Here is a 24,938-nt window from a genome sequence, read left to right as displayed (position 1 = left end):
GACTTTCCTTTAAAAAAAAAAAAAAGACGTGTAAACCACATTGCTTTTAAAGTAATTAGCTGACGTTGCTTAAAAAGTAAACCTATTGTTTTAAAGAGAGTTGACTTTTTTTTTTTTTTTTTTAAGTAAGTAAACCCAATGCCTTAACCCTGTAACTGCCTGCTCTACCAAATGGGTGACCATATTTTAACTGTTTTAAATAATGACTGTTAAAGCCATGTAAAAAATTACTGTTTTAAATAATGGTTTACACACCCAGCATTTTTATTTTACAAGAAAATAAAACATAATCATGTTGGACTACTACACTTGATTTTGGTTTTATTGCAAACAAACAAACAAACAAAACAAGAAAACATGTTAAATGATTTTATGGCATATTTTTTTATAAATTGGTCTCACACTTCATAATTTCAAATTTGTCATAGTATACGTATTAATTCCAGCAAATTGAAATATCAACCTCTACCAAATGGTCGATATTTAAAAAACAAATTGGGATGTGTTGAAAAAAATGCATTGAGTGTGTTAACTAGCTACATTTGGAGTTAAGAAATGCAACCCAATTTTTTTGTTGGTGGGGCAGTTAAAGGGTTAATTAAAAATTAAGTAAATTAAGTACAGGTATATGCATAATTATAAAAATGAAGTCAACTTAACAGTGCAAGTAGGCATGGGACGATAACAGTTTTCAAGTTGAACTGCAGATTGGAAAAGTTAAGGTTTTAAAAACGGCAAAATTGTCCTCTATACCATTCCTAAGACATGTGTAAGATTTTTTATTTATGTTTTTTCTTTTTTAGTTTATTAGGACAACAATATCTCCAGCAGACAACATCTCCAAAGATGTCATTTTAAATTGTAAAGAAATCTGTGTTTCTGAAACTAATAAAGACAGCAGAATTCAATGATTAATTTGAATTATTCCGCCTGACATGTTTACTGCTCCAAAATATTTTAAAAGGTTCTCAAAAATAAAATTTATTATGTTCAAAGGGGAAAAAAAGTTGCTGTTTTTTACCCAGACATTTAAAAAAAAACATATATTAGAGCAGTAATCACAATACCACGAAACTGTAATATTTTTATCCAATGTTATCATACCATCAGAAACTTATACCGGCCCATGCCTAGTTGCAAGTTACAATAGGTTTACTTGGGTTTACTTTTATTTTTAAGTCAACTCGTTGCAAAAACGAGGCAAAAAGTTAACTCACAATTTTTTTAAAGTAAAGAAACCAATAGCTTTTTTCATTGTACTTCATATCTTACTTTCTTTTGGTTATATTTCTCTAAAATCTATATTAGGTACCATTTTCTTGTTACTATTAAATTGCTTGCAATTTGCCTATTTGAATAAGCAAGCAATAAGCAATCTCATAAGTATTTTTCTGTAATACTTTGCAAATAACTTTTACTGGAAAAAAAGTGTAACTGAAATCTGTTTGTCAGGATGTTATTTCTCACTTGAATAAAACAAAAAGGCTGATGTTAAATTGGTTAGGTTTCAAGCTAGTTAAAGTGAGTAACTAAAAGCAGCTGTTCCTTTCTAAATAGTTTAGTCGCAACAGTAATATTTATGCAACATAAAAGAAGAGAATTACTCTAGAAAAACAACACAACAAAAGTGAAATGTGCTGTAAAGCAGCAGGTTGTGTTGCAAGTATTTTTAATTTAACGCATAAGAGTTTCTCTTATCCTGTCCTTTTACAGATGATGAATGCCAACATACACCCCAAAGTCCAAGTTGCTCTGTTCTTCATGCATTCCTTGTGACACATCCAAACATCTTTTCATCCGAGCGCTATCACAGGGAACATTTTAAAATAGCCCTAATCTTATGGATAATGTTTAACTTTATATAAATGTGGTTAAACAAATCCACACAAATTACTTCTCAGTATAAAGAACACTGTAATTTCTCTCTAACCCAAACAGGAGGCTGTCTTTCTAGCAATTTACCTTTAATTGGATTTTATTATAAGGTTGTGTGCTATTCTGATTTTCTAGATTTGTTTTAACATTAGTTAGTGGCCGTTTTGTTCAAAAACTAGTTGCATTCATTGATGCCGCGTCAATTTTATTACAATAGAGTGTTTTCACTTTACAGCTAAACATCCAAATATGTGCATTCGACCAAGTCCACAGTTTATGTGCTGATGGAAAACATGTGCTGCATTTTTGAGCTATGACTTGATTACATGCCTCTTTGGTCCTGAAAGAGGGAGGGAGAGAGAGAGAGCAAGAAAGAGGGAGAGAGAAAACTCTATTCTCCACATGACACCAATTTCTAACTCTATAACCTTTACTGTACGATCAACAGCACCTTTAATCTCCTGCAGAGATGGCACTGCTCGACTCTGTGGAGAAAAAAACGGTTTGAGGATGGATTTTTAATGTTGAGCGCACTCTTGAGCATGCTCCATGGGAACTACTTATAAAGTAAATTATGGCAGTCAGCGAATGCAAGCCCAGGGGATGACTTCCAGATGTTAAACTGGTTGCTTTGGCAGTATTTGTAAAATATTAAAACAAATGTTGGCTAATACAAATGTGGAGGAAGTCATGTAGCTGATGTAAGGAACACTGTGTCTTCGAACAGCATTGGGGGTTGGAGGTTGGAAAATGAGAGTAAATTAATGTAATTTTACCACTATATATACAACAGCTCAGCAAATTATAGTCAAAACCAAAGCAACTCTCACTAAAAGCAAGCTCTAAGTTCTTCACTACAACAGATGTAGTGAAAAACGTGCAAATATTCTTTTGGCAGTCTCACAGTCTCAGGAAGCAAGGAGGATGAGACATGTGCCAAACATGACTGTGTAGAGAATGCAGAGGTTGGCAGTGGAGAAAATGACGAGAGCTGCCCTTGAGATTGTTCATAAGCTTCATAATTTTGCACAGCTGCTCCAATTGCTCTGGAGCTCATCTGGATTTGGCCTATATAACATTTTAGCCCTATCTGTTTATCTGTTAGTGCTGCACTAGTCCCCACAGCACATTTGAATGGAATAAAGAAGCAGCTAAATTCGCACAGGGTAACAAATTACTCAACCAAAATTAAAAACTGTTTCAACATTTACTCACTCTCAAATTCAGAATGAGAGAGATGTATGTGAATGGTGTGGAACTCAATCATTTCTGTGGAAAACAAAAAAGTACTCTGTAAAAAATGCTGGGTTCCCACAATCGATTTGTGTTGGGACAATATGAAGTAATTAATTTTACTTATTCTTTTTTACAAGTTTAAGTGGATAGAAAGTAAAACATAGATAGAAAGTCTTGTTTTGATTAATTTTTAATAAGTAGTTTGAAGCAGCAAAAAAAAAAAAAAAAAAAAATATATATATATATATATATATATATATATATATATATATATATATATATATATATATATATATATATATATATATATATATATATATATATATATATATATATATATATATATATATATATATATATATATATATATATATATATATATATATTGAGTATAGGGCTGGGTGATTAATTGAGATGTGATTGAGCAAAGCTGTGAGTGTCATGTATATCTTTAAAGCACTGTTTTGTAACATCTCCTCTGAAAGCCAGAGAGCGCTCTCATGTGGAAACTCCAGAAACCCATGAAGAAATAACCCAGGAAAACTCATAGCGTTGCATTATATAAATTGAGGTTATGATTAACCTTCATTAATTGATTCAGCATAATTAATTTACACACAACTATGGAATCAATGCACAGAAGGATTTATTTAAAATGCTTGACTGAAATTATGGAGTAAAAAGGCTATATATGTGGTATCTCCATGTGCCCTAGATGTACTTTATTTACATCACAAAGCCAGACCATGGTTAATTTAGATGCTACAATAACAGCTATCAGTATAGCAGAAAGATTATTTCAGACTTATTATGGTCAGATTAAATCAACCTAGATATTAAATGAGATTTTGGGTAGCTTGTCAGTGAACTAGGCTCTGCATAGTGCTATTTCTAATAAACTAATAAAAAGACTTTACTGATAAAAAGCACATGAAAATGGAGGCTGAGAGATGCAAATAGACACATGCAAATAGAAAAACAGCAGCAAATTAGGAAAACATCTTCATCGGTTTTTCTATTTGTGTTAGTGTTGTGATGATTTGCAACACGTGTGCTGTCAAACCGATGAAGATATTTTGTTTTCTTAAGTTGCAGTATGCTGAGGTTTCTGAATTTTGTCTTAAGAACATTTACACCCTGTCCTAACAAGGTGTGATGCAATGCTGAAACATGCAATTAAATGTATTTTTTCCATGTTAATCAGTAAATGAAGTTTTTGCCTGTATCAGACAAGACGAGTGAGCAACAGGATATTCTTTTTTATTTAAAACTTTTACTGTTACTGTCATATTACAGCTAGAACTATATAAACTGTGTCTGAAAACATAGCCATAGTAAAAGCCACATTGTATAGGTTAATTTACATCAGATCTTGAAAATAAACTAAAGATAATAAGTACAATCAAACTCTGCACTTTAATTGAATGAGTATTTGGTAAGAAAGTTTTAGGCACTCACTGTAAAAAAATAAATAAAATAAAACAGTTAATCACATAAAACAGTTTCACAAGTATTGTAATTCATTTACTTGTTTATGCATTAAAGGACCTTGATCATTGCTCCCACAAATTTTGAAGGTAAAAAGTTTAACTATGAGTATGTTTACATATGATTAGGACAGTACTCTAATTAAGAGTCTACCATGTAAACAGCGATTTTTCATTAATCCCACTATGGTCATAATCGAACTTAACAGAAATTTAATTAAGACATGTGGAGTATGTCGATTTTAGTCTTATTATTGAAGTGCAGTCCAGACATGTAAACACCGCAATCAAACTATTACCGTTTGTGTAGAATTTTTGCCGTATTTTGTCACAGAATAGTCTATGCACACACGGCTGTTTGACACAATTCTCTGCACCTACCAAGTAAAGGACCACAGACATCTGCATTGCGAAATGCAGAGGTTTCTTTTCCCATACGGTGTGTGGTATCAAATTCCATTAAAACAACAATCTTCCAGCAGTTCATACTCGCATACAATATCTCGTTTGTCATGGGGGCATGAATGAAACGTTCCTAAATAAAAGTGAAAGTGCCAAACTGCAGTTAAAGTTGACAAATTTTAAATATCTTGGCAAATCCAAAGAAATCGCATGACAATTCTTAACTTTTTAATTTATGGTTAAATTGTACTCTCATTCTCATTTGTACATTTTGCGATGTTCTAATCCACCAATGATTGTTGGGTTAAGGGGTGAACTTTGGGGGCACACCTTTTAAAAATTTTATACTCTGTACAAAAGAAGTCATATGAATTGGCCACTTTTCTGACAATCCTTGTGAGATCGGACTGGTAATAATCTGCCAGCACTTTCTGACACTTTACAGATTTATTTCTAAATGGGTTTACAATATTTCATACACAATGCATTATTTCAAACTACTATATGCAAAAATAACTTTGTTAAACTTAAGATAAATTTTCAACATCAAAAGCTAACACGGAAGATCTCTAATTCGAAAGATTAAATAAACAGAAAACACCAATGAATGAGGAGTTTGAGGAAACTTTTTTACCAGATATATTTTACATTGTAAATGATGCTGAAATAGTTTAATGTTTACAAAAGATTTTTTTTGTTCATGATCTAGTGTGGAAAGACCAAGTGGTTGTAGCTGGAATCATATCTCACTGAATCCTGTTAGGACACAATGCTAATTTTTAGAATTCAGAATAGTTAAACTATCATACTGTTTACTAGGAATGCTCATTTCGGTTAATTTTGCCAACCGACAACCACCGCTTAGCGTTTCCAACAGCATAGAAACAAAAATAAACTAAATAAAAAGAATAAAACAAACGTTATTTATTTTTCACTTAAATGACAAGTTTAGACAAGTCCTTTTTAAAAACTGGCATATGCTGTTTGTCCAATATGCTTTTTTTTTCTTCCGTCAACTAAAAATAGCAGGCTACCTCAAATCGATTGCTCCACGGAAAATATGCATTTAATCAATCGAAACCCCGCTTCTGCTTTCATTTCATTGAAGAATGAAAAAGACGCGACTGACATAAGACCCTTCTTTTTTTTTAACTGCGAGCACACTGTGCACAACGGCAAAAACGCAAGGCACACAGGGTGCCGCAAAACATTCTCAGCCGGTAGTAAACCACTCAAAAGACGCCCCTCTCAATGCAAAATGAGTGTTCGCGGTGATCAGCCATTTAACTATCATTTAACTGATATTATTAATCGGTTAAAAACGCACCCTTTCAGTTAACGGTTAATCGGTTATTATGAGCATCCCTACTGACAGTTATTTTAATTAATTATTATTATTATTTGGAACATCCACAATCATATTTAGTTAAATTAATGGTCAAAATACACATAAAAAAATTAAATCCATATGTTTCATAGCAGAAAAAAAGTTTGAAACAACAGAAGCTTGAGTAAATATATTGTGTATATTCAGATAAATGTTTCTTGTATGGGACAGGAACTTCAAAGAACTTTCTTTCAAAGTCATTTCTTTCTATCTGAACCATATCACATCCCCTGGCTAATATTTATTAGCACACCTGTTCACTAATCCCTGCCAAAGGCTTCCCAAATGTCACAGGCAGACATCTAAAAGAAGTTAACCATATTTTCTGCTGTTGTACGTTTGTGAAATACAAAGAGTGACTATTTTTTTTAACTACAACATACTCTACAAGCCAAAATAGCATTCAGTAGTTTATCATGTTACAGTATATTTCAGTAATCACAGTATTATAATGATGTTGATACAGATAAATAATAGATTTGCACACACTCCTTTGTGGCTGCCAGACTTGAAAACATATTAAGGATCTATTTTGAATTTCATAAGGAAAATGTGGTTTTCTGGTCTATTAGAGCTTTTTTATCTGCAACAGCATTAAGGCAGGATATTTAGTGTTCTAAGAAACCAAATCCTCTGAGGGAAAAAGCAGTGACATGTAGACTTCAGTATTATGAGAGGATTAAATGCTACAGGTTTTGGATTCAGGCCATAAGATCAATGCAACTTAAAACAAACTATCCAGCATAACTATTTTGCATTACTTTTTACTTTTGCCAGTGACTAATAGAAAACAGCCCTACAATTATAACTACAGAGTGCTGAAAATGAAACAGATGTCATACGGACTAGTAAAGGGATTGAAGGCTAAGAAGAGAAGTCCGTTTTTAATTCAATTCGAGTTTCAATGCATACCAACATATTTGCGGGCTATGAGGTTATTCTGAATGTTTTGTTTTTTCCCCAAGTGATTTTCACATTTAACAATCAATTGCAGCATTTTCATTCAGTTGTTGTGTAAAACAGCATCTTGATATGTCCTGCACAACTGAGAACCCTCAACATGAGAACACATTGTGCTTTTCAACACAAGCAACTCATAACTAGGACACATCTGAGTCAGCCCAGTTTATTTGGAAACATCTGCGCAGACTGAGTCATGGACATAGTTAGATTACATTCTAATTGTGTGTGAAAAAGACACGGTGATCCTGAGAGGCCATGTGGAAGTCATATTTCAGCTTTGTTGAAGTCAGAGATCTATTAGAAAGTAGTTCTCAAAATTAAAATCAAAGACAAACAACTGTTATGATGTTTGGAAAGTGTTGGAACTTGTTTTTCACTATTACTTCCATACATTCCCAAAAAATATAGGTATCAGAGCCATTACTGGGGTGGTACCAAAAGCTGCACATTGGTACAAAACTTCAAAAGAAATTTAGAAGGTACACTTTTATCCTTTATTAGGTACTAATATGTACCTTTATATATCAATATGGACCCTTGAAAAGGTAGCACCCTAGTGGCAGGCAGCTCTCATATACCTTTACTTCTGAGTGCAAATTCATTCATTCATTTTCCTTCAGCTTAGTCCTTTTATTTATCAGGGGTCGCCACAGCACAATAAACCGCCAACTTATCCAGCATATGTTTTACACAACAGATACCCTTCCACTCACAATCAAAGTCCTTTTAAGGCAAGTCATTTCACTTGGTAGCCATCTACAAAACGACACTCGGGCAGTATGCTCAGGCATCCTGTCTGAATGGGGAAACATTAAATTCTTCAAAACTTTTTTCCAAGCTTATGATTACATTACATATTTGGAATCACCAATAAAATTAAACAACTGTCTAATAAGTTTAGTTTCTAAACGTCCGAATCAAACTAAATCTGCATATTTTCAGGTTGCCCAAGCTAATTCGCAGCATGCACACTCAAAATGAAAGAGATCATGACGCCAACCTCGTTTATGGCTGTTATACATACTTTCATAGTCTGGATAATGATTGCTGATCGCGCTGCTCTTCTGAAGTAATTCACAATTTGGTCTTGATGGCGAATCTCCTCCAGAAATGACAGCGACTCTTTGTTTACATGTTTGTGTGTGTGTGTGATGTGTGTTTGACAGGACAGACTGTACCTCGCATTCATTTCATACAGATTACAAAATAAAAAAACTTTTGTTTTCAAGTGCACTTGGTACATTTAAAAGTACAGATTTCAAGCTTTATGTGGACATATTTCTTAAGTCTGTGATGCAAGTATTCGCTGAAATTCCAGCACATTTGTTGACCACAAAAACTGAAGTAAAAACACACGTCTGGTCTATAGCGATCAGTCATTGGCTCCTGTACTAGTAGGCGGGGCTTCATTCGCCATATTGAATGTTACACTTTTTTCTTCATTCAAAACTATATGACTGACATGTCTTGTGTATTCTATAGTCTTTGCTGCAACCCAGCACTGGAAAACACCCATACACTAGCATTCACACACACATATAATATGGCCAATTTAGCTTATACAGTTCACCTATAACCCATGTCTTTGGACTGTGGGGGAAACCGGAGCACCGGGAGGAAACCCAGATGAACGGGGGGAACATGCAAACTCCACAAAAAAATGCCAAGTAAACCAGCTAGGGCTTGAACCAGCAACCTTCTTGCTGTGAGGCACTAACCACTGAGCCACCTGAGTGTAAATTACTGTGCATAATTACCAAAATGCTGTATCAAATAGCATCAATTATCAATGTGTCAATTTCAAATAAACTAGCAGTAAACGATCAATATGTAATATAGACTTATCAATACAAAAGATTTCATACATTTTTTTTTAATTCAAGCAATCACAACACTCTGGCAAGTGCTTTGAGTCTGAAAATACATTCATGAGAGCGACATTTTTCCGCCTTGTTAGTCAGTTCATTTTGGTATCTTCACCACATGAAGTCTGACACACTGGCATTTCCTTTAGAGAGAGCGCTGAGTAACGTCTAGGTCTGAGTAATGATATCATACCCTGCTGTGCTATCATGGTCATTCTGCACTGGTTTGCATTTTCACCAAGTCAAAAAGGAGATGCATTGGTGGTCACAAATATAATGGAGAATAATGATGTAGAATTTACTGTTAATGTACAGCGGCTGTTACTTGACAAGTATTTTCCTTAGGAGTACTAGTGTGCTTTATATAAATGACATCATGCCACATCAAACTAAGCTCTAAACATTTTAGCTTTAACCTTGATTAACTGATTTCAATATTTAACCTAACATAATTGATGCTTGATTTGGATTCACTGACACTCTCCAATATCCCTTCATTGATTTCATAGGTATATTCTTTATAATATAATACATTTTTAATTTTAATACACTTAATTTGTCAAGAATATACACAAAGTTTCAAAAACAAACTTTTTTCCGTTGTGGTTCTAAATGGTAATATTATAATATAATATAATATAATATAATATAATATAATATAATATAATATAATATAATATAATATAATATAATATAATATAACGACATATCATAACATCACATTTTGTTTTGCTAGACAAACTAAGATTGAGATAATAGAGAACATGCTTGTCTTTTCACTAGAGTGCAATGTATTTCTAGGCGCAGTCATGTTCAAATAATTAGGCGCATGGAATTACCATGCAACTAATCATATCTAGACCAGTATTGTTATGAAGAAGTTAAACTACAGTATATGCTGATGACTAAGTAGTTCTAATGAGACAAACCGTTTGACCATACAACTCAGCAAGATCATTAAAAAAAACTATTGAGTATTGAATCATCTGAATTTGGAACAATTTACTTAGGCTTTGATTAGACCAGGGGTGCCAAAACTCGGTCCTGGAGGGCCAGTGTCCTGCCTATTTTAGTTCCAACCCCAATTAAACACACCTGAACCAGCTAATCAAGCTCTTTCTAGGTATACTAAAACGTCCAGGAAAGTGTTTTGAAGGAAGTTAAAGCTAAACTAGGCCCTCCAGGACAAAGTTTGGACACCCCTGGTTTAGACTGTCAGATTTTTGAAAAGTGGATGAGATTTTAACAAATATATTTCATGCCATAATAATGTGAAAACTACATTTAGTCTCTCTATTCAAAATAAATGAGAAGCACTAACACTTATGCCCCATGTCATTGGGGCGTTAATGCTCTGATTGAATATTTGCATCTTTTTTTGTCACCTTCTTGTACCACATAAAATGTAAACATGTCAGATGCTGTATATGTACAACTTCTGTATTGCTAATTTTGCTGCTATTGTTATTTGATGTAGGCATACCATTGCAACATCATTGCCATATATTATATTATATATATAAGCCATTTTACACATTCTGAATGAATTTGCAATACATTATCACATATGGTAAAATGCCGAGTCTATGAGACTGATGGTCTTTGCAGGAACTGACCTTTAAGCTGACCTTCTGACCACACTAAATGTCATGTTTTATGAAGATATAAGACCCTATAAACTTCAAAGGTTTTTTCCTAGAACAACAAGGATGTCTTCAAATAGTCTGCAGTCTCAGTTTTATAGGAATTAGATGATATTCAGTACAAGTGATATTAAATATCTAAAACAGTCTGAGGATATAAAATACAGAGACTGTTTTAAAAAGTGTTACAATTAGAAGTTGCTTCCAGTAATAATTGTTAAAGCTCACGTTTAGGACTTTCAGTTGATGCAAGATGGAAGAAAAAAAAAAAAGAAAAAAGGCAAGACGATGGTCTGAAATGGTGTACCACAGTGTGGGGTCACATGAAGTAAATGTTTATATAAATTCTCTCCACTTATGCCTCAAGGTTCTCCATCCAAAACAGTATAATATAAGCTAGAATCATGACAGACCAGCTGTGGAAGCTCTGCAAGCTCTCACAACATCCAAACAAAGCAAAGAGGAAGAAACACACTGCAAAAAGAAACATGAGGGAGGGATGTTTCCAATCCCTGGAAAGACTGAGTGGGGCTGTTCCTCACAGGATGCACACACCCTGGGAAAAATTATTTACATTATCTTTTAGAACAAGAAGTCATTATTTATATGATTTATTTGGTTTTAAACTGATGTTTCAGTGCTGAAATGAGGTTAGAAAAGCAATGCGGGCCTTATAAGATTTTGTTGATCTCAGCCAGGAGTGTGACTGATAATGACCTGCAGAGATTAAATTTCTTGCCTGACACTTACATTTACCCTTAAACGTCTGAGTGAACACTGTGCTTTAATGAGGTCAAGTTGTGTAAACTTTAAAGATTTAAGATAACGAATCCTGGAATGCCACTTCCTTAGAAATAGACAGCTATCTAGGCCCCTTGCATGATATGCAGAATAATATCAATTAGCAAAAAAATCTAAATGTTAAAATTATAACTTAATGTCTGGTCATGCAAATGGAGGAGACTGGAAAGCTAATGCAAAGTTTTTATGTTTTATTTTGTCTTTCTTTTGCTGCCTTTCAAAGTTTAGTTTGGTATCCTCTGCCTTGCAAATGTGTATCACGTGATGACACTTGACCATTAGAAGAAAGCTAGATGAAAAGAATGCATACTTTAAATCTGCAAAAGTATTAAATTGCAGCATTGCAATAAGGTCAAACATACTACATTTTAAATTTTTTGCATGCCCATGTAGAATTGTGTTTTTAAAAACAGACACTGCATTGCATATGTAGGCATCACATAACAATCATTCCAGCATTTGCAGAAATTCTCTGTGCTCAATCTCTATAGCGTGACTCTAGTAGTCACGTGTATGGAGAAAACACACACAAGCTCATTTAACACATCTTTTATATATATATATATAATTATCTTTAATTCTGCACCCTAGTCTCCACTAACAGCTTCTGTAGCTATAGATGTGGTTTGACACTTTGTTTTATAACACTTATTCTTAACAGCACATCCATCCATCTATATATATATGGATGCATGAACACAACTAGATCTTTCTCTTTCATACTTTCTTCACTTCACTGTAAAATCTTTTTGTAAATAAAGTTTTCTGTATTCGGGGATTCATGTTATTTCACTTATTTGTTTGAATTGCATTATGGGATCTTGATCTTTCCTCTAAAAGCTTTTTTAATAGTTTGATGTGATAAATTGTTTGTGTTTTAAATTGCAGCACAAAAACAGGATAATAAACTGCCAATACGTTTTGTTATTTTACAGACTTAATTCTCTCTATACTATTTCTTAAACAATATCTTGTATCAAACTACTAAAATGCCAATAAAAGTCACTTTGTTAATCTGCAGTGTTGAATTTTCAACATCAAAAGTCGACAAAGCAGAGATAAAACTCTGATAATGCAATTCACGCCTGTAAATAAACAGAAAACACCATGTGAATGACTAACCTGTTAATTAACATATTTTATTTAGGTAAATAAGATTTGAACCTCACTCTGGGCACCATATACAGTTATCAAAATATATAAGTACATAAGTTTATCATGACGCCATGAATTTCATGTGATTTTTTTTCTAAAGTTAATTTTTTTCCAAAGATTTCCAACCCATTTTAAAATGGTTTAGAATTACAAATGTAGGTTATTATAAAATGCATCTAATGTGCTAATCAACCATACATGTTGACAGTAGATGAAACAGTTAAATGTTGAAACTATTCTTCAAAGACTTGTGGTAAATGTTTTAGAGCAGTGTGATGTGGCAATACAATTATGCAGTCAAAAAAAAAAAAAATTTCAAAGTTTCTCACCGCACATCATCGAAAGCACAAAAAAGAAAAAAAATGTAAAAGACAAGTCCAAACCAGAGGAAACCTTGTTTCCTTGTACAAACGAGATTGTTCCTCCTATGACTCAAATCAGCATGACTCTTCATTTGAAGATCCTCATTTGTATCTCAGTAAAGAGTAGCCAAGGCTTGAATAATCATAGGTTTCACAGTCACTTTGAGGTCTATCTGTCGGGAGTGACAGTGTGAATTACAATGTGAACAAATCACTAACATCCCATTTCACACAGATTCTTCGTCAAAAAGAGGGAGTTGTGTGGGAACTGCGGAGAACTCTATCAGTTAATTACAAGAGAGGTCAGAGGTTTGCAAGTCGTACAATTTATTTGTATAGTGGACGTTTAAAAGACAGGGCTGGAGCCAGTTTTAAAGTTTCCCTAGAGCTTGAATGCTAACTTATCTTGCTTAACTGTAAAAACAGATGCTTCCTTCATGGAAAAGTGTGATTCTTCAATTTACTCTAAATTCTGGACATCAGCATTTAGCAAAGTTCATAAAATCATCATAACAAAACTAGCATTTCACTTTGTTTGGTGTTCAGATGAAAATCTGAACACTCTCACACACAAACACATATACTTGGAAAGAGTTGGACAGACAGACTCGGATGAGTCACTGTTTCCATAAGGTCATTTCTAAACCATACAGCCCTGTTCCAACAAAAGAGTCTCTGAACGCTGCAAGTTATGAGTATTTCCACATAACCCAAGGAAAATACATGTGATTTATATTACAGTTAATCTCCCTCAATGCTGTATCTTGGTGGAGATGTAAATTGTAAAGAAGAAGTTGCCCATTGTTATCCTAGACTGTTCCTACGGAAGTCTGAGTGTTTGGGAGAGAACCACAGGCTTTAGCTGACATGGATAAAGTTGAGCATGTTCAGTGTGGTCAGGTCAGGCCAGACTGGAAGACTGCTGGAAAATGTACGTCAGAAGTCCACAGAGAGCCATGCTTTTGCTATCATCATCACTAGGATGTCTGCAGTGAATTAGCTAACTGAGGGAAAGAGTGAGCTTTCCCTTCACCTTTAATGGGAAGGTTTCAGGGGTGGCTTATGAATGATAGTTCCTCTGCTATTCATTTATGATGGCTCAAACATATAAAATATTCACAGGGGGAAAAGAGTTCCAGCTGTACTGCTTAAAAAAACTGACCACCACTGAACCTTTTTATTGCCTTAGATGTGTATTTTATCTGTATTACATCTGCTTTTTTACATATGTATAGGTTTGTTTGTTTTCAATGAATAATGATGAATATCATTGACAGTGGCAATGGAAATTGTTTATTATTTGCAACATTGCTTTATGATGGTGCAACTCGTCACACTAACAACCTGAATGCAAGTCTTGCCTTTTTATGCAAACAATCTCTAAGTAAAACTCAATTTCATCAGTAGTTTACATGTTAAAACAACAACCAAAACCTTAATGTGTCTCAAACATAACAATAAATCCGTAATCCACAGAAACCACAAATTTTCAAGAAGTAAATTTTTTTCCCCCATAGCTCTGCTTACAGTACGTGTTAATTATATGAATACATTAAAGTTTCAGCTGTGTTGCATATAAATACTGACCACCCCTAAACCATTTTATTGCCTTAGATTAGGGCTGCTCGATTATGGGAAAATCATAATCACAATTATTTTGGTCATAACTGTAATCACAATTATTCAAAACGATTACAGTTGAAGTCAAAATTATTCGCCCTCCTGTGAATTAAAAAAAAGAATAATAATTTCCCAAATGATGTTAAACAGAGCAAGCAAATTTTTCGCAGTATTTCCTATAATATATTTCTTCTGGAGAAAGTCTTATTTGTTTTAAATCAGTTATTAGAAATGAGTTATTAAATCTATTATGTTTAGAAATGGGTTAAAAAAAAAAACTTTCCGTTAAACAAATTGGAGGGAAAAGGGTTGCTAAAAATTTAGGAGGGCTAATAATTCTGACTTCAACTGTATATATACAGTTACTTTCCTCCCTGTAAATAAGAAAAGGGACATAAATACTATAGAAATAAAATCTGAAACAAACTGTGCTTTAAGCATCTTCACTGTAAGAAAAAAAAAATTTATTATAGCTACAAAAGTCCTTCAGTCAAGAGCAGTGAGGATCACAGTGAGTCAGCAGCAGGAATATTGCGCACTGTCACTTTAAGAGCAGTACGGTTCTGATTTATAGTCGCACTTTCACATGTCTTTTGATTCTCAACTCGTTTGTTTATTACATAAATGAGGGTTAATATGAATAATCACTTAACACCGGGTTTTGACACAAATGTGCATGTATTTGACCGCTAAAGCACTAACATTAAGATGACTTTAGATGTGTGTACTAAAGTCTCTGAGGCTGAGCGCATACACACAACAGCATGCGATCTCTTCCACGCTTTTAAAAACATGAATGATTCGTATGTACATCAGTGAATGATGCGCATCCCATGCTGCAGAAGTTACATTTCAGTACATGCTTTTAGTAATTTTCACGTGAAATTGAGCTTTACAGAGCAACAAATATGTACAAATCACACCCAGCACACTGCCTCTTTGAACTTTTACTTTCTGGTCGACGCTACAGAGCACTGCGCACCAGAACAACCCGACACAGAAACAGTTTTTTCCCCTCAGGCAATTAATCTCATGAACACTTGATAATAATAATTGTGGAACCAACATCACTACTTGCTATACACATATACACTTATTTAACAACACACTTTACATGCCAATTTGCACATAACAGCTGCACATATAACGTTGTATATAGTAATTTACCTGTACATACACTTGTCAATTTGTATATTTGCATTCACTACTTACTTCTATTTTTTTAAATATATTTATTATTTGTTTTTTGTCCTGTCTCTGTAATCCTGTTGCACTGTAGAAGCTCTGTCACTAAACCAAATTACTCGTATGTGTGAACATACCTGACAATAAAGCTCTTTCTGATTCTGAAATGGAAAGTGGGCGGTATATGATGCAATAATATTTTTTATTTTGATTAATGTTTTTTTCATAATCGTTAGAAGCCAAATTCGAAACAGAATTTTCGATTAATTGCACAGCCCTACCTTAGATGTGTATTTTATCTGCATTACATCTGCTTTTTTACATAGGTGTTGTAGGCTTATTTGTTTTCAGTGAATTATGATGAATATCATTGACAGCGGCAATGGAAATATTAGCAATATAGCTTTATGATGCTGCAACTCTTCACATTAACAACCTGAATGCAAGTCTTGCTTATTTAGCAAAAAATCTCTAAACAACACGGTAATACTAATCAGCGTTTTAGACAAAACTGGCCAACATTTTAAGCTAATGGAGGGAAAAGGCAAATCGTGAAAATGTTCTCCAAGAATAGCAATGATTAGCTCCGGACTTTTTTTTACTCTATATTGACCTAAGAGCCAATCACACAGCAGAAATGTACAACAATGGGCATCTAAAAGTGTGTTGCTATTAGGGCTGTACTGAATTTTTGGCCATCGAAAATGTATCGGCTGAAAATATGTTATGCCATTTAATGGACCCTTTAATTTTTGTGGCTTCAGTCATTGTTGGGGTACTCTTTTAAGTCTGGAAGCATTACCAGCTTACTTAAAAATATATATCGTTATTGTTCAATATGGAAAATAGTTATTGAGATTGCATTTTTACCAGCCCTACAGGAATATATCTGAAAAATCAATTCCACTGGTCATGTTCAATGCATTAAGCAATTAATCCTCTTCTTGTTTGCTCTCCACAAAACATTCTTAACCAGCAAGAGAAAATACTGAAAACAACCAAACTGAACTGTTCTCATACAACATATATGAGAAATTATAGGCCATCTGAACATTATCTAGATTTACTGGCTTTGTATGGGTTTGAGTAAAATGTTAATATTTGTTTTGTTTTACGTAGTTCATTCTATTTGAACTCTTTTCATGTTAAAACACTGGTATTACCCATACAGAATATATATACAGTTGAAGTTTTTTTCTTTTTTAAATATTTCCCAAATGATGTTTAACAGAGCAAGTATGTCAAAGTATGTCTAATAATATTTTTTCTTCTGGAAAAAGTTGTATTTGTTTTATTTTGGTTAGAATAAATGCATTGAAATGAATCATTTTAAGGTCTAAATAATTTTTCGATAGTCTACAGAACAAACCGTAGTCATACAATAACTAATAATGACCCTAACCTGCCTAGTTACCCTAATTACCTAGATAAGCCCTTAAATGTCACTTTAGGCTGTAGAGAAGTGTCTTGAAAAATATTGAGTAAAATAATTTTTACTGTCATCATGGCAAAGATCAAATAAATCAGTTATTAGAAATGAGTTAGTAAAACTATCATGTTTAGAAATGTGTTGGAAAAAAAATCATCTCTCCGTTAAACAGAAATTGGGGAAAAAATAAACAGGGGGCTAATAATTCAAGGCGGCTAATAATTCTGACTTCAACTGTATATATTGTAAAATATAGCAAAAATAGCCCTTTACATCTATGTTTTTTCAACCATGTGCATATGTTTCAATATTTACGCTATATTTTTTCATATGTTTATATGTTCTACTGTATATTCAATTAAATTCATGTTCATTTCTAAAGCGCTTTTACAATGTAGATTGTGTCAAAGCCGCTTAACATAGAAGTTCTAGTAAAGTCCAGTTTTCAGAGTTCAGTTTAGTTCAGTTCAGTGTGGTTTAAATTTCACTGCTGAAAGTCCAAACACTGAAAAGCAGATGTATATGGCCATGAGATTTTTTTCAGTATGGGTGTATTATTTAAAAATCAATATAAATAAATATAAAACAAAGCACCTTCTTGTGTTGTCTTATGCTAGAAACAAGGTGGTAGTGCTATTTTACGTTTAACTGGGAAGAAATTTCACTAGTAGTTTACAAATTAAAACAAAAAAGTTTAAGCATAACTAAAAATCAACCCAAATGTTCAAGTAGTTGCTTATTTTTTCCCTATAGTTGTGCATACTGTATATCAAATATATGAATACACTAAAGTTAAACGTAAATTTGCAAGCTCACTGTTGTACGGTAAAGTTGGTTTTATATTCACACATTTACACTCTCTCTTTAATAAAATAATTTCACAAAAATATTATTTCCAAAGTCTAAATAGTGAAATCATATTAGCATCCAGCATTGTTCAGTCAAACAAACATGTTGTTTTGAAGTCATAGTTATATGTGATTTTTAAACTGAATATTCAAAGTACCATGGTAAACAATATAGGGAGCATGTCACAAGTTTTCACTTACCGAATGTGTGACTAAAACCAACTTTACCTAAATGTCTTATGAAAAGGTATGTGTTTAGGAAAAAATCTCTTTGCTACCCTGAAATATTCCCTAAGGCAAGACAAAAAAGATATAATTCATAAACGTCCACTCAACACCCTCCTAATGCATCCGTTTCATTCATGTATGCTGTTTTTATTCATTAGCTTGACTGGTTCGCACACTTTGTAGTGCATGAATTCAGAGTTTTTTCATTGTAAGTTATTTCCCCTTCGGCTATAAGGTGTAGTCGCATTTGATCTGCATCCCATAATTATTGCGTGATAAACATTTCAAATGCACAGGTACTGGGGCTAAAGATTTCATCTGAGCCTACTTTGAGGCAAGTTTGTAGGTTGTAAAACGTAGCACTTACTTATAGTGGGGAAAATATCCTCTTTTAGGGTGATGATTTCAGGTGAGCACACACACGTTTCTCAAGGTTTTACTGAAAGTAGCTGAATGAAGCTCAACGCTGCCACCTGGTGTATCGGTGCCATAGATGCCAAACAATTAATGTTTCCCACAGCTGTTCAATACTCCGCTTCATGATGACTTGTAAAAATTAATTTACTATGGATATTTAACTGTATTTTAATTGCGGAGCGAATAGCAGACTGCAGCAGAGATCTGCTGGAAACAGTATGAATCAGACTTCCTGGAAAGCATTAGCTGTCTTCCCAAAAGACCCATTCTAAAAGACAAGGGATCACCTTTTCCAGTAATTCCCAGACTATTTCGCAGGGTATACCACGACTTTTACACTTCTGAATGTCTGGCATACTGGACTTATTCCATGACACTCTTAATCAAGTGACTCAACCAGCATATTTTCCATTTTAAAATAGTAAATACTCCATTTCCAGTGAGATTTGAAACATTTTAGCAATCAAAATTTGGAAAGTTGTGCTGTAATAAAATGACACTGCCTTTGAAAAAAAGAGATGTAACTTTTAAAAACAAGTTACCATATTTTGTTTAGAAAATAACCTATAATAATACATTCATTCATTTTCTTTTCAGCTTAGACCCTTTATTAATCTGGGGTCGCCACAGCAGAAAGAACCGCCAATTTATCCAGTATATGTTTTATGCAGCAGATGCCCTTCCAGCTACAACCCAGCACTGGGAAACACACATACACTCTCGCATTCACACACATACACTACGGACAATTTAGCTTATTTAATTCACCAGCGCATGTTTTTGGACTGTGGGGGAAACCGGAGCACCCGGAGGAAACCCACGCCAACATGAGGAAAACATGCAAACTCCACGCAGAAATGCCAACTGACTCAGCTGGGGCTCGAACTCTTCTATAATAATATATGTTCATGTTAATACCATCTGGCATTTTTTTTTTATTTAAGATTCACACCTGTTTTGTTTGAGGTAAAAAAAAAATGGCTGGAGATGCATTCATTTCCTTTGTCAATCATTTTCCTTTGGGTCGCCACAGTGGAATGAACCGCCAACTATTCCAGCTTATGTTTTACACGGCAGATGCACTTCTGGCTGGAGACTATGTTTGCATAATAATTTATGGGATTAATGTACTATATTTAATTTGTTCAATTACTAAACATATTAATATCTTAATTATGGACAATTTATTTCTATAAGGGTGGCTCAGTGGTTAGCACTGTCATCTCACAGCAAGAAGGTTGCTGGTTTGAGTCCCGGCTGGGTCAGTTGGCACTTCTGTGTGGAGTTTGCATGTTCTCTCCATGTTTGTGTGGGTTTCCTCCGGGTGCTCCGGTTTTCCCCACAGTCCAAAAACATGTGGTATAGGGGAATTGGGTAAGCTAACATTGGCTGTAGTGTATGTGTGTGAATAATAGTGTACAGTTGTTTCCCAGTGATGGGTTACAGCTGAAAGGGTATTCGCTGTGTAAAACATATGCTTGATAATTTGGCGGTTCATTTTAGCTGTAGTGACCTCAGATTAATAAAGGGACTAAGCCAAACAGAAAATTAATGAATGAATGAATGAATGAAGGAATGAATGATTTCTGTAAGGGTGGCGCAGTGGTTAAGTGGTTAGCACTGTCACCTCACAGCAAGAAGGTCGCTGGTTTGAGTCCCGGCTGGGTCAGTTGTCATTTCGGTGTGGAGTTTGCATGTTTTCCCCATGTTCGCGTGGGTTTCTTCCGGGTGCTCTGGTTTCCCCCATAGTCCAAAAACATGCATTACAGGTGAATTGAATAAACTATATTGGCTGTAGTGTATGTGTGTGAATGAGTGTGGATGTTTCCCAGCACTGGGTTGCAGCTGGAAGGGCATCCCTTGTGTAAAACATATGCTGGATAAGTTGGTGGTTCATTCCGCTGTGGTGACTTCTGATGAATAAAGGGACTAAGCTGAAGAAAAATGAATGAATGATTTCTATAAAACATTACATAAAAAGTGAAACAATTGTTAGTGAAATATATTAAATTTGGAATTAAAAATTATTTTAATAATTTAAAAAAACATTTAAAAACAAAAATGACAGAACAACATAAAAGGGTTAACGTCACCACATGAAGCTCAAATTTCATGCATTAATGCTCATTATTAACAGTCTGCCATATAAAATCTCTCTCTCTCTCTCTCTCTCTCTCTCTCTCTGAGTGTGTGTACATGTGTGAATTATTTACAAAGTGTTTTACCTTTTTGCCCACAGAGGATGAGTTGAGCTGTACGGAGAACGGGCAGGTGTACACAAACAGAGACATCTGGAAACCTGAGCCATGCAGGATCTGTGTTTGTGACAGCGGGACCATCCTGTGCGATGAGGTGCAATGTGATGAAGTGTCGAACTGTGCAAAGGTAGTGATCCCACCGGGAGAGTGCTGTCCGATCTGCCAGAGCGATGCAGGAGAAGGTGGCAATGGCAGACCAGGTGAGAGTGAGCACCAGAAAAACCTTTAAAACAAATGAAAATTCACTTTTAATCATCATGTAAATCTGCAGAATTTTAAGAAGTGATAAACAGCTGTTTTTGTTTGTCATGTCTCTTCTTGTCAGGAGGCAGAATTGCCAAGGTAAGCTATAACTCACAAACAGCACTGTCAATGGCCTCTCATTTTAGAGTAAAATAAAAAGTAAAGAAAATAAACATATCTGTTCACATCTGTTTTTTTCTTCCTTTATTTCAGGGCCAGAAAGGGGAAGCTGGAGATGTACCACAAGTATGTCGAATTTATTATTTATCTAAATTGTACAAAACAATGGATATATAATAATTTTGTACAGTTTGTAAATAATAAAAACATCTGTCCTGATTTCAGTTTGTTGGAATAAGGGGTCGCGCTGGACCTATGGTGAGTGTTCTTACATTGACTGAATTTCATTGAATCCTGGTCAATATAAATAAATCTAAATGATTTGCTAAAAAATAACATATGCTAAAATAAATCATAAATCCTGTGCCCTGGTAAGTTTCTGTCACACGCGCATCCTCCTGAGACCTGAAGAATTTTTTTATCTTTTTTCTGTGATTTCCTACATCCTTTGGGTTAAAAAAAAAATCTACAATTTAGAGTTTTTACATTTTGTTTTTATTTTTAATTTTACAGCATGTCCACTGTAGTGGACCACAGAACCATTTTAGTTCAAAATGACCGCCACTCAGACAACAAAACTGTACATGATATAACTTTAAAGGGATAATAATCCAATTTTAATGTAACAAAAACAAAACAAAAGCCATTTTTTCCCTTTTGTATTGAAATTCCTGAAACAGTTGAGTCTGAAAGAGAGCCGAACTCAAAAAACAAAACAAAAACAAAAAGAAAAGTGATGTTAATCCAAAACAAATTTAACATAAAAGTGATTTAAAACTGATTGTCATTCTCTAATTGTCTCTAATTCTCCAATTGTCAGACTCTAAATCAGAGTCTCCCTCAACTATTTTATAAAGAATCCTCTCTGCTTCAGTTCTGCCCCCTACAACATGCAGTCATTAATTACATTAAGATGGTCCTGGTGTCCACTATAGTGGACATTTAAAAAAGGATGATATTTTGAAACACAAACAAGTTAACAGCTTTGAAAGCTAAATTTATTGTTCCTGGCACTTTAATAAACAAATATATATGTAATAATAATAGTAAAAAACATATAAAAAGCAAAATTTTACATGCCTCTCTCCTTCCCATAAAATTTGCTTTTTTGTGTGTCAGCCATTTTGGATGCAGTGTAAGAAGTGGTTCCTAGCATGCCATCCAATCAAATGACATATCACCAGAAAGCCCAGGATGTCTTCTGAACAGTACAACAGGACTTGACAGAGTAGCTCAAAAAATTCAAAGACAATTCATGAAAACGCAATGTCCACTACAGAGGACACAAGTCAATGGGCGGGGTCTCAGGAGGATAAAGTAGTTTACTGACATATATTTTCTGATATCTGGACACTAGATGGGGACAGAGCACATCTATATGTATTTATTTCTCAAGGATAGCTCACCTAAAAAAACATTTATTTATCATTTACTGACTCCCGATTAGTTCCAATCCTCTATGTGTTTCTTTTTATGTTGAACACAAAGGAAGACATTTTGAAGAAAGTTGGAAACTGACAACCATTGACATTCGTAGCAGGAAAACAAGTCTTATGGAAGTCAATGGTTATCAGTTTTCACATATTGTAAATTATCTTATTTTCTATTTAACTTAAAAATCTATCAGGGTTGTGACAAGTTAAGAGTGAGTTAAAAGTCAAGTGCTATTTAGGAGTTTCCACCTGGATTTTGCCTACCTAAATTCAAATGCTGCCCAAGTCCACATGCAGAAGTGTAAATACAAAAGTTTGGTATCATTTTAAAAGAAAATCCTTTGACTGGTCATAAACCACTGTTGAATATAATTTAAAAAAAATGTATGTGTATGTATAAAATTGTGTATGTTGTCTGTGTTATAATAAACCCCTCCAAAAAAGAGGCGCTTTTTTAGTAAACTCAAATTTGAAAATGTACCTTTTAGGTTCTGTGTGGTCAGGTTGCTGTAATAAATGTAGGTGGTTCCTGCATATGTCAGTAATCAGAAAAAGGAAAAATGTCTCTATTATAAACTATGCAAAAGTTATAATATAATATAATGAACTGATGAGAGAACGGAACCACTTATGGGGGTATTGGGCCTGTACGGACCTTTACAATTTGAAGAATTTGGAAGTAAATTACATCACGGACCTGGTACCGAGTACGCAGAGCTTAGGAGGTCAAGAATTTTCAGTTTTGAAAAAACTAGCCCTTTCAAGTTTTCTTTTAAGGAAAATTTACTTTCTGCACTGACAATTCATAACTCATCCTAACAACAATCTTGACTTTGACCACCACTTGCAGTGACTTAAGAAGTAAGGGTTTTTGAAGGTATCGTTGGGACTCCTCTATTCAATTTGGGTTCATTAGCTCAGCATAATAAGCCTACAGTCACAAATTTAGGAGTGAAATTTGACACTTTTAAATTTGACAGTCAGATTAGAGTGGTAGTTAAATCTAGTTTGAGACAGTAATTCATGCTTTTGTGACCACACGGTTAGATTACTGTAATGCACTGTACGTGGGGAGTATAGGTGCAAAATGCTGCAGCATATTTGTAACTTGTACTCGCAAATATGACCACATTTCTCCCAAGTTAGCTTCACTTCATTGGTTTCCAGTTCATTTTAGAATACAGTTTAAGATTATTTTATTTGATTTTAAATTTCTAAATGGTCTTGCCCTACCTTTTATCTCTGAGCTAATACATCCCTATAAGCCCACTCGTTTTCTCAGGTCAGCTGATCAGCTTCTCCTGATTGTGCCAAAAACAAAGCTAAGCTTAGAGGGGACCGTGCTTTTGTTGCAGGTCCTAGACTTTGGAATGATTCGCTACTGCCCAATAGACAGGCCGCAACCATGTTCTCATTTAAATCAGCTTTTAAAACTCATTCTTTTCGTTGGCATTTGACACTTGATCTTAATAACTGGTTATTTTTATTTACATGCCTTTCTAGGTAGTTTAGCTACATTTTATCTTGTATTTTATATACTGTTATGCTTATTTTGTTGTATATTTTATTTATCTAAATTATGTTTTGGATTTTATAGGGGCCTCCGGGAGCACCAGGGTTTAGAGGAGACAGCGGACCCAAAGGTCGACCTGTAAGAAACTACAAAATGCTTTTAAAACATTATTAAAAATGTGAAACTTTTTGTCATGTTATTTTATTTGTATTATATTAGCCTGACATAAACATCTCTTTAAGGGTCTCAGAGGTCCCCCTGGCTATGATGGAGAGCCCGGTATTCCAGGACACCCAGGAGAGCCAGGACCTCCTGGACCTCCTCCAGGAGTGAGTATGACCAGACAGATGAGCTTCATTAATAGATAAATTTGTATATAAAAAGAGACTGGTGTAATGCTAGAGATAACAAGACACTTTAATAGCATAACAAAATGCAGCTGTTACAATAAAGAGATTATTTCAACAA

At 34.3% G+C, this 24,938-nt stretch overlaps 1 protein-coding gene across 1 annotated transcript in view; it reads left to right on the top strand.

Annotated features, from left to right (window-relative positions):
- col5a2a (collagen, type V, alpha 2a) overlaps positions 1-24,938 on the top strand; it is a 42,667-nt gene that overhangs the window by 1,189 nt on the left and 16,540 nt on the right. Inside the window, exons 2-7 of the mRNA XM_056465791.1 lie at positions 21,143-21,361; positions 21,487-21,503; positions 21,618-21,650; positions 21,750-21,782; positions 24,555-24,608; positions 24,713-24,799. Of these exons, the coding sequence (XP_056321766.1) occupies positions 21,143-21,361; positions 21,487-21,503; positions 21,618-21,650; positions 21,750-21,782; positions 24,555-24,608; positions 24,713-24,799 (443 nt within the window). The remainder of the gene's footprint in view (positions 1-21,142; positions 21,362-21,486; positions 21,504-21,617; positions 21,651-21,749; positions 21,783-24,554; positions 24,609-24,712; positions 24,800-24,938) is intronic.

This window comes from Danio aesculapii, chromosome 9 (genome assembly GCF_903798145.1).
Source record: "Danio aesculapii chromosome 9, fDanAes4.1, whole genome shotgun sequence".
NCBI classification, from domain to species: Eukaryota; Metazoa; Chordata; class Actinopteri; order Cypriniformes; family Danionidae; genus Danio; species Danio aesculapii.
The sequence above is the reverse complement of the archived record's forward strand: the minus strand, read 5'-3'. Positions and strand labels throughout refer to the sequence as shown.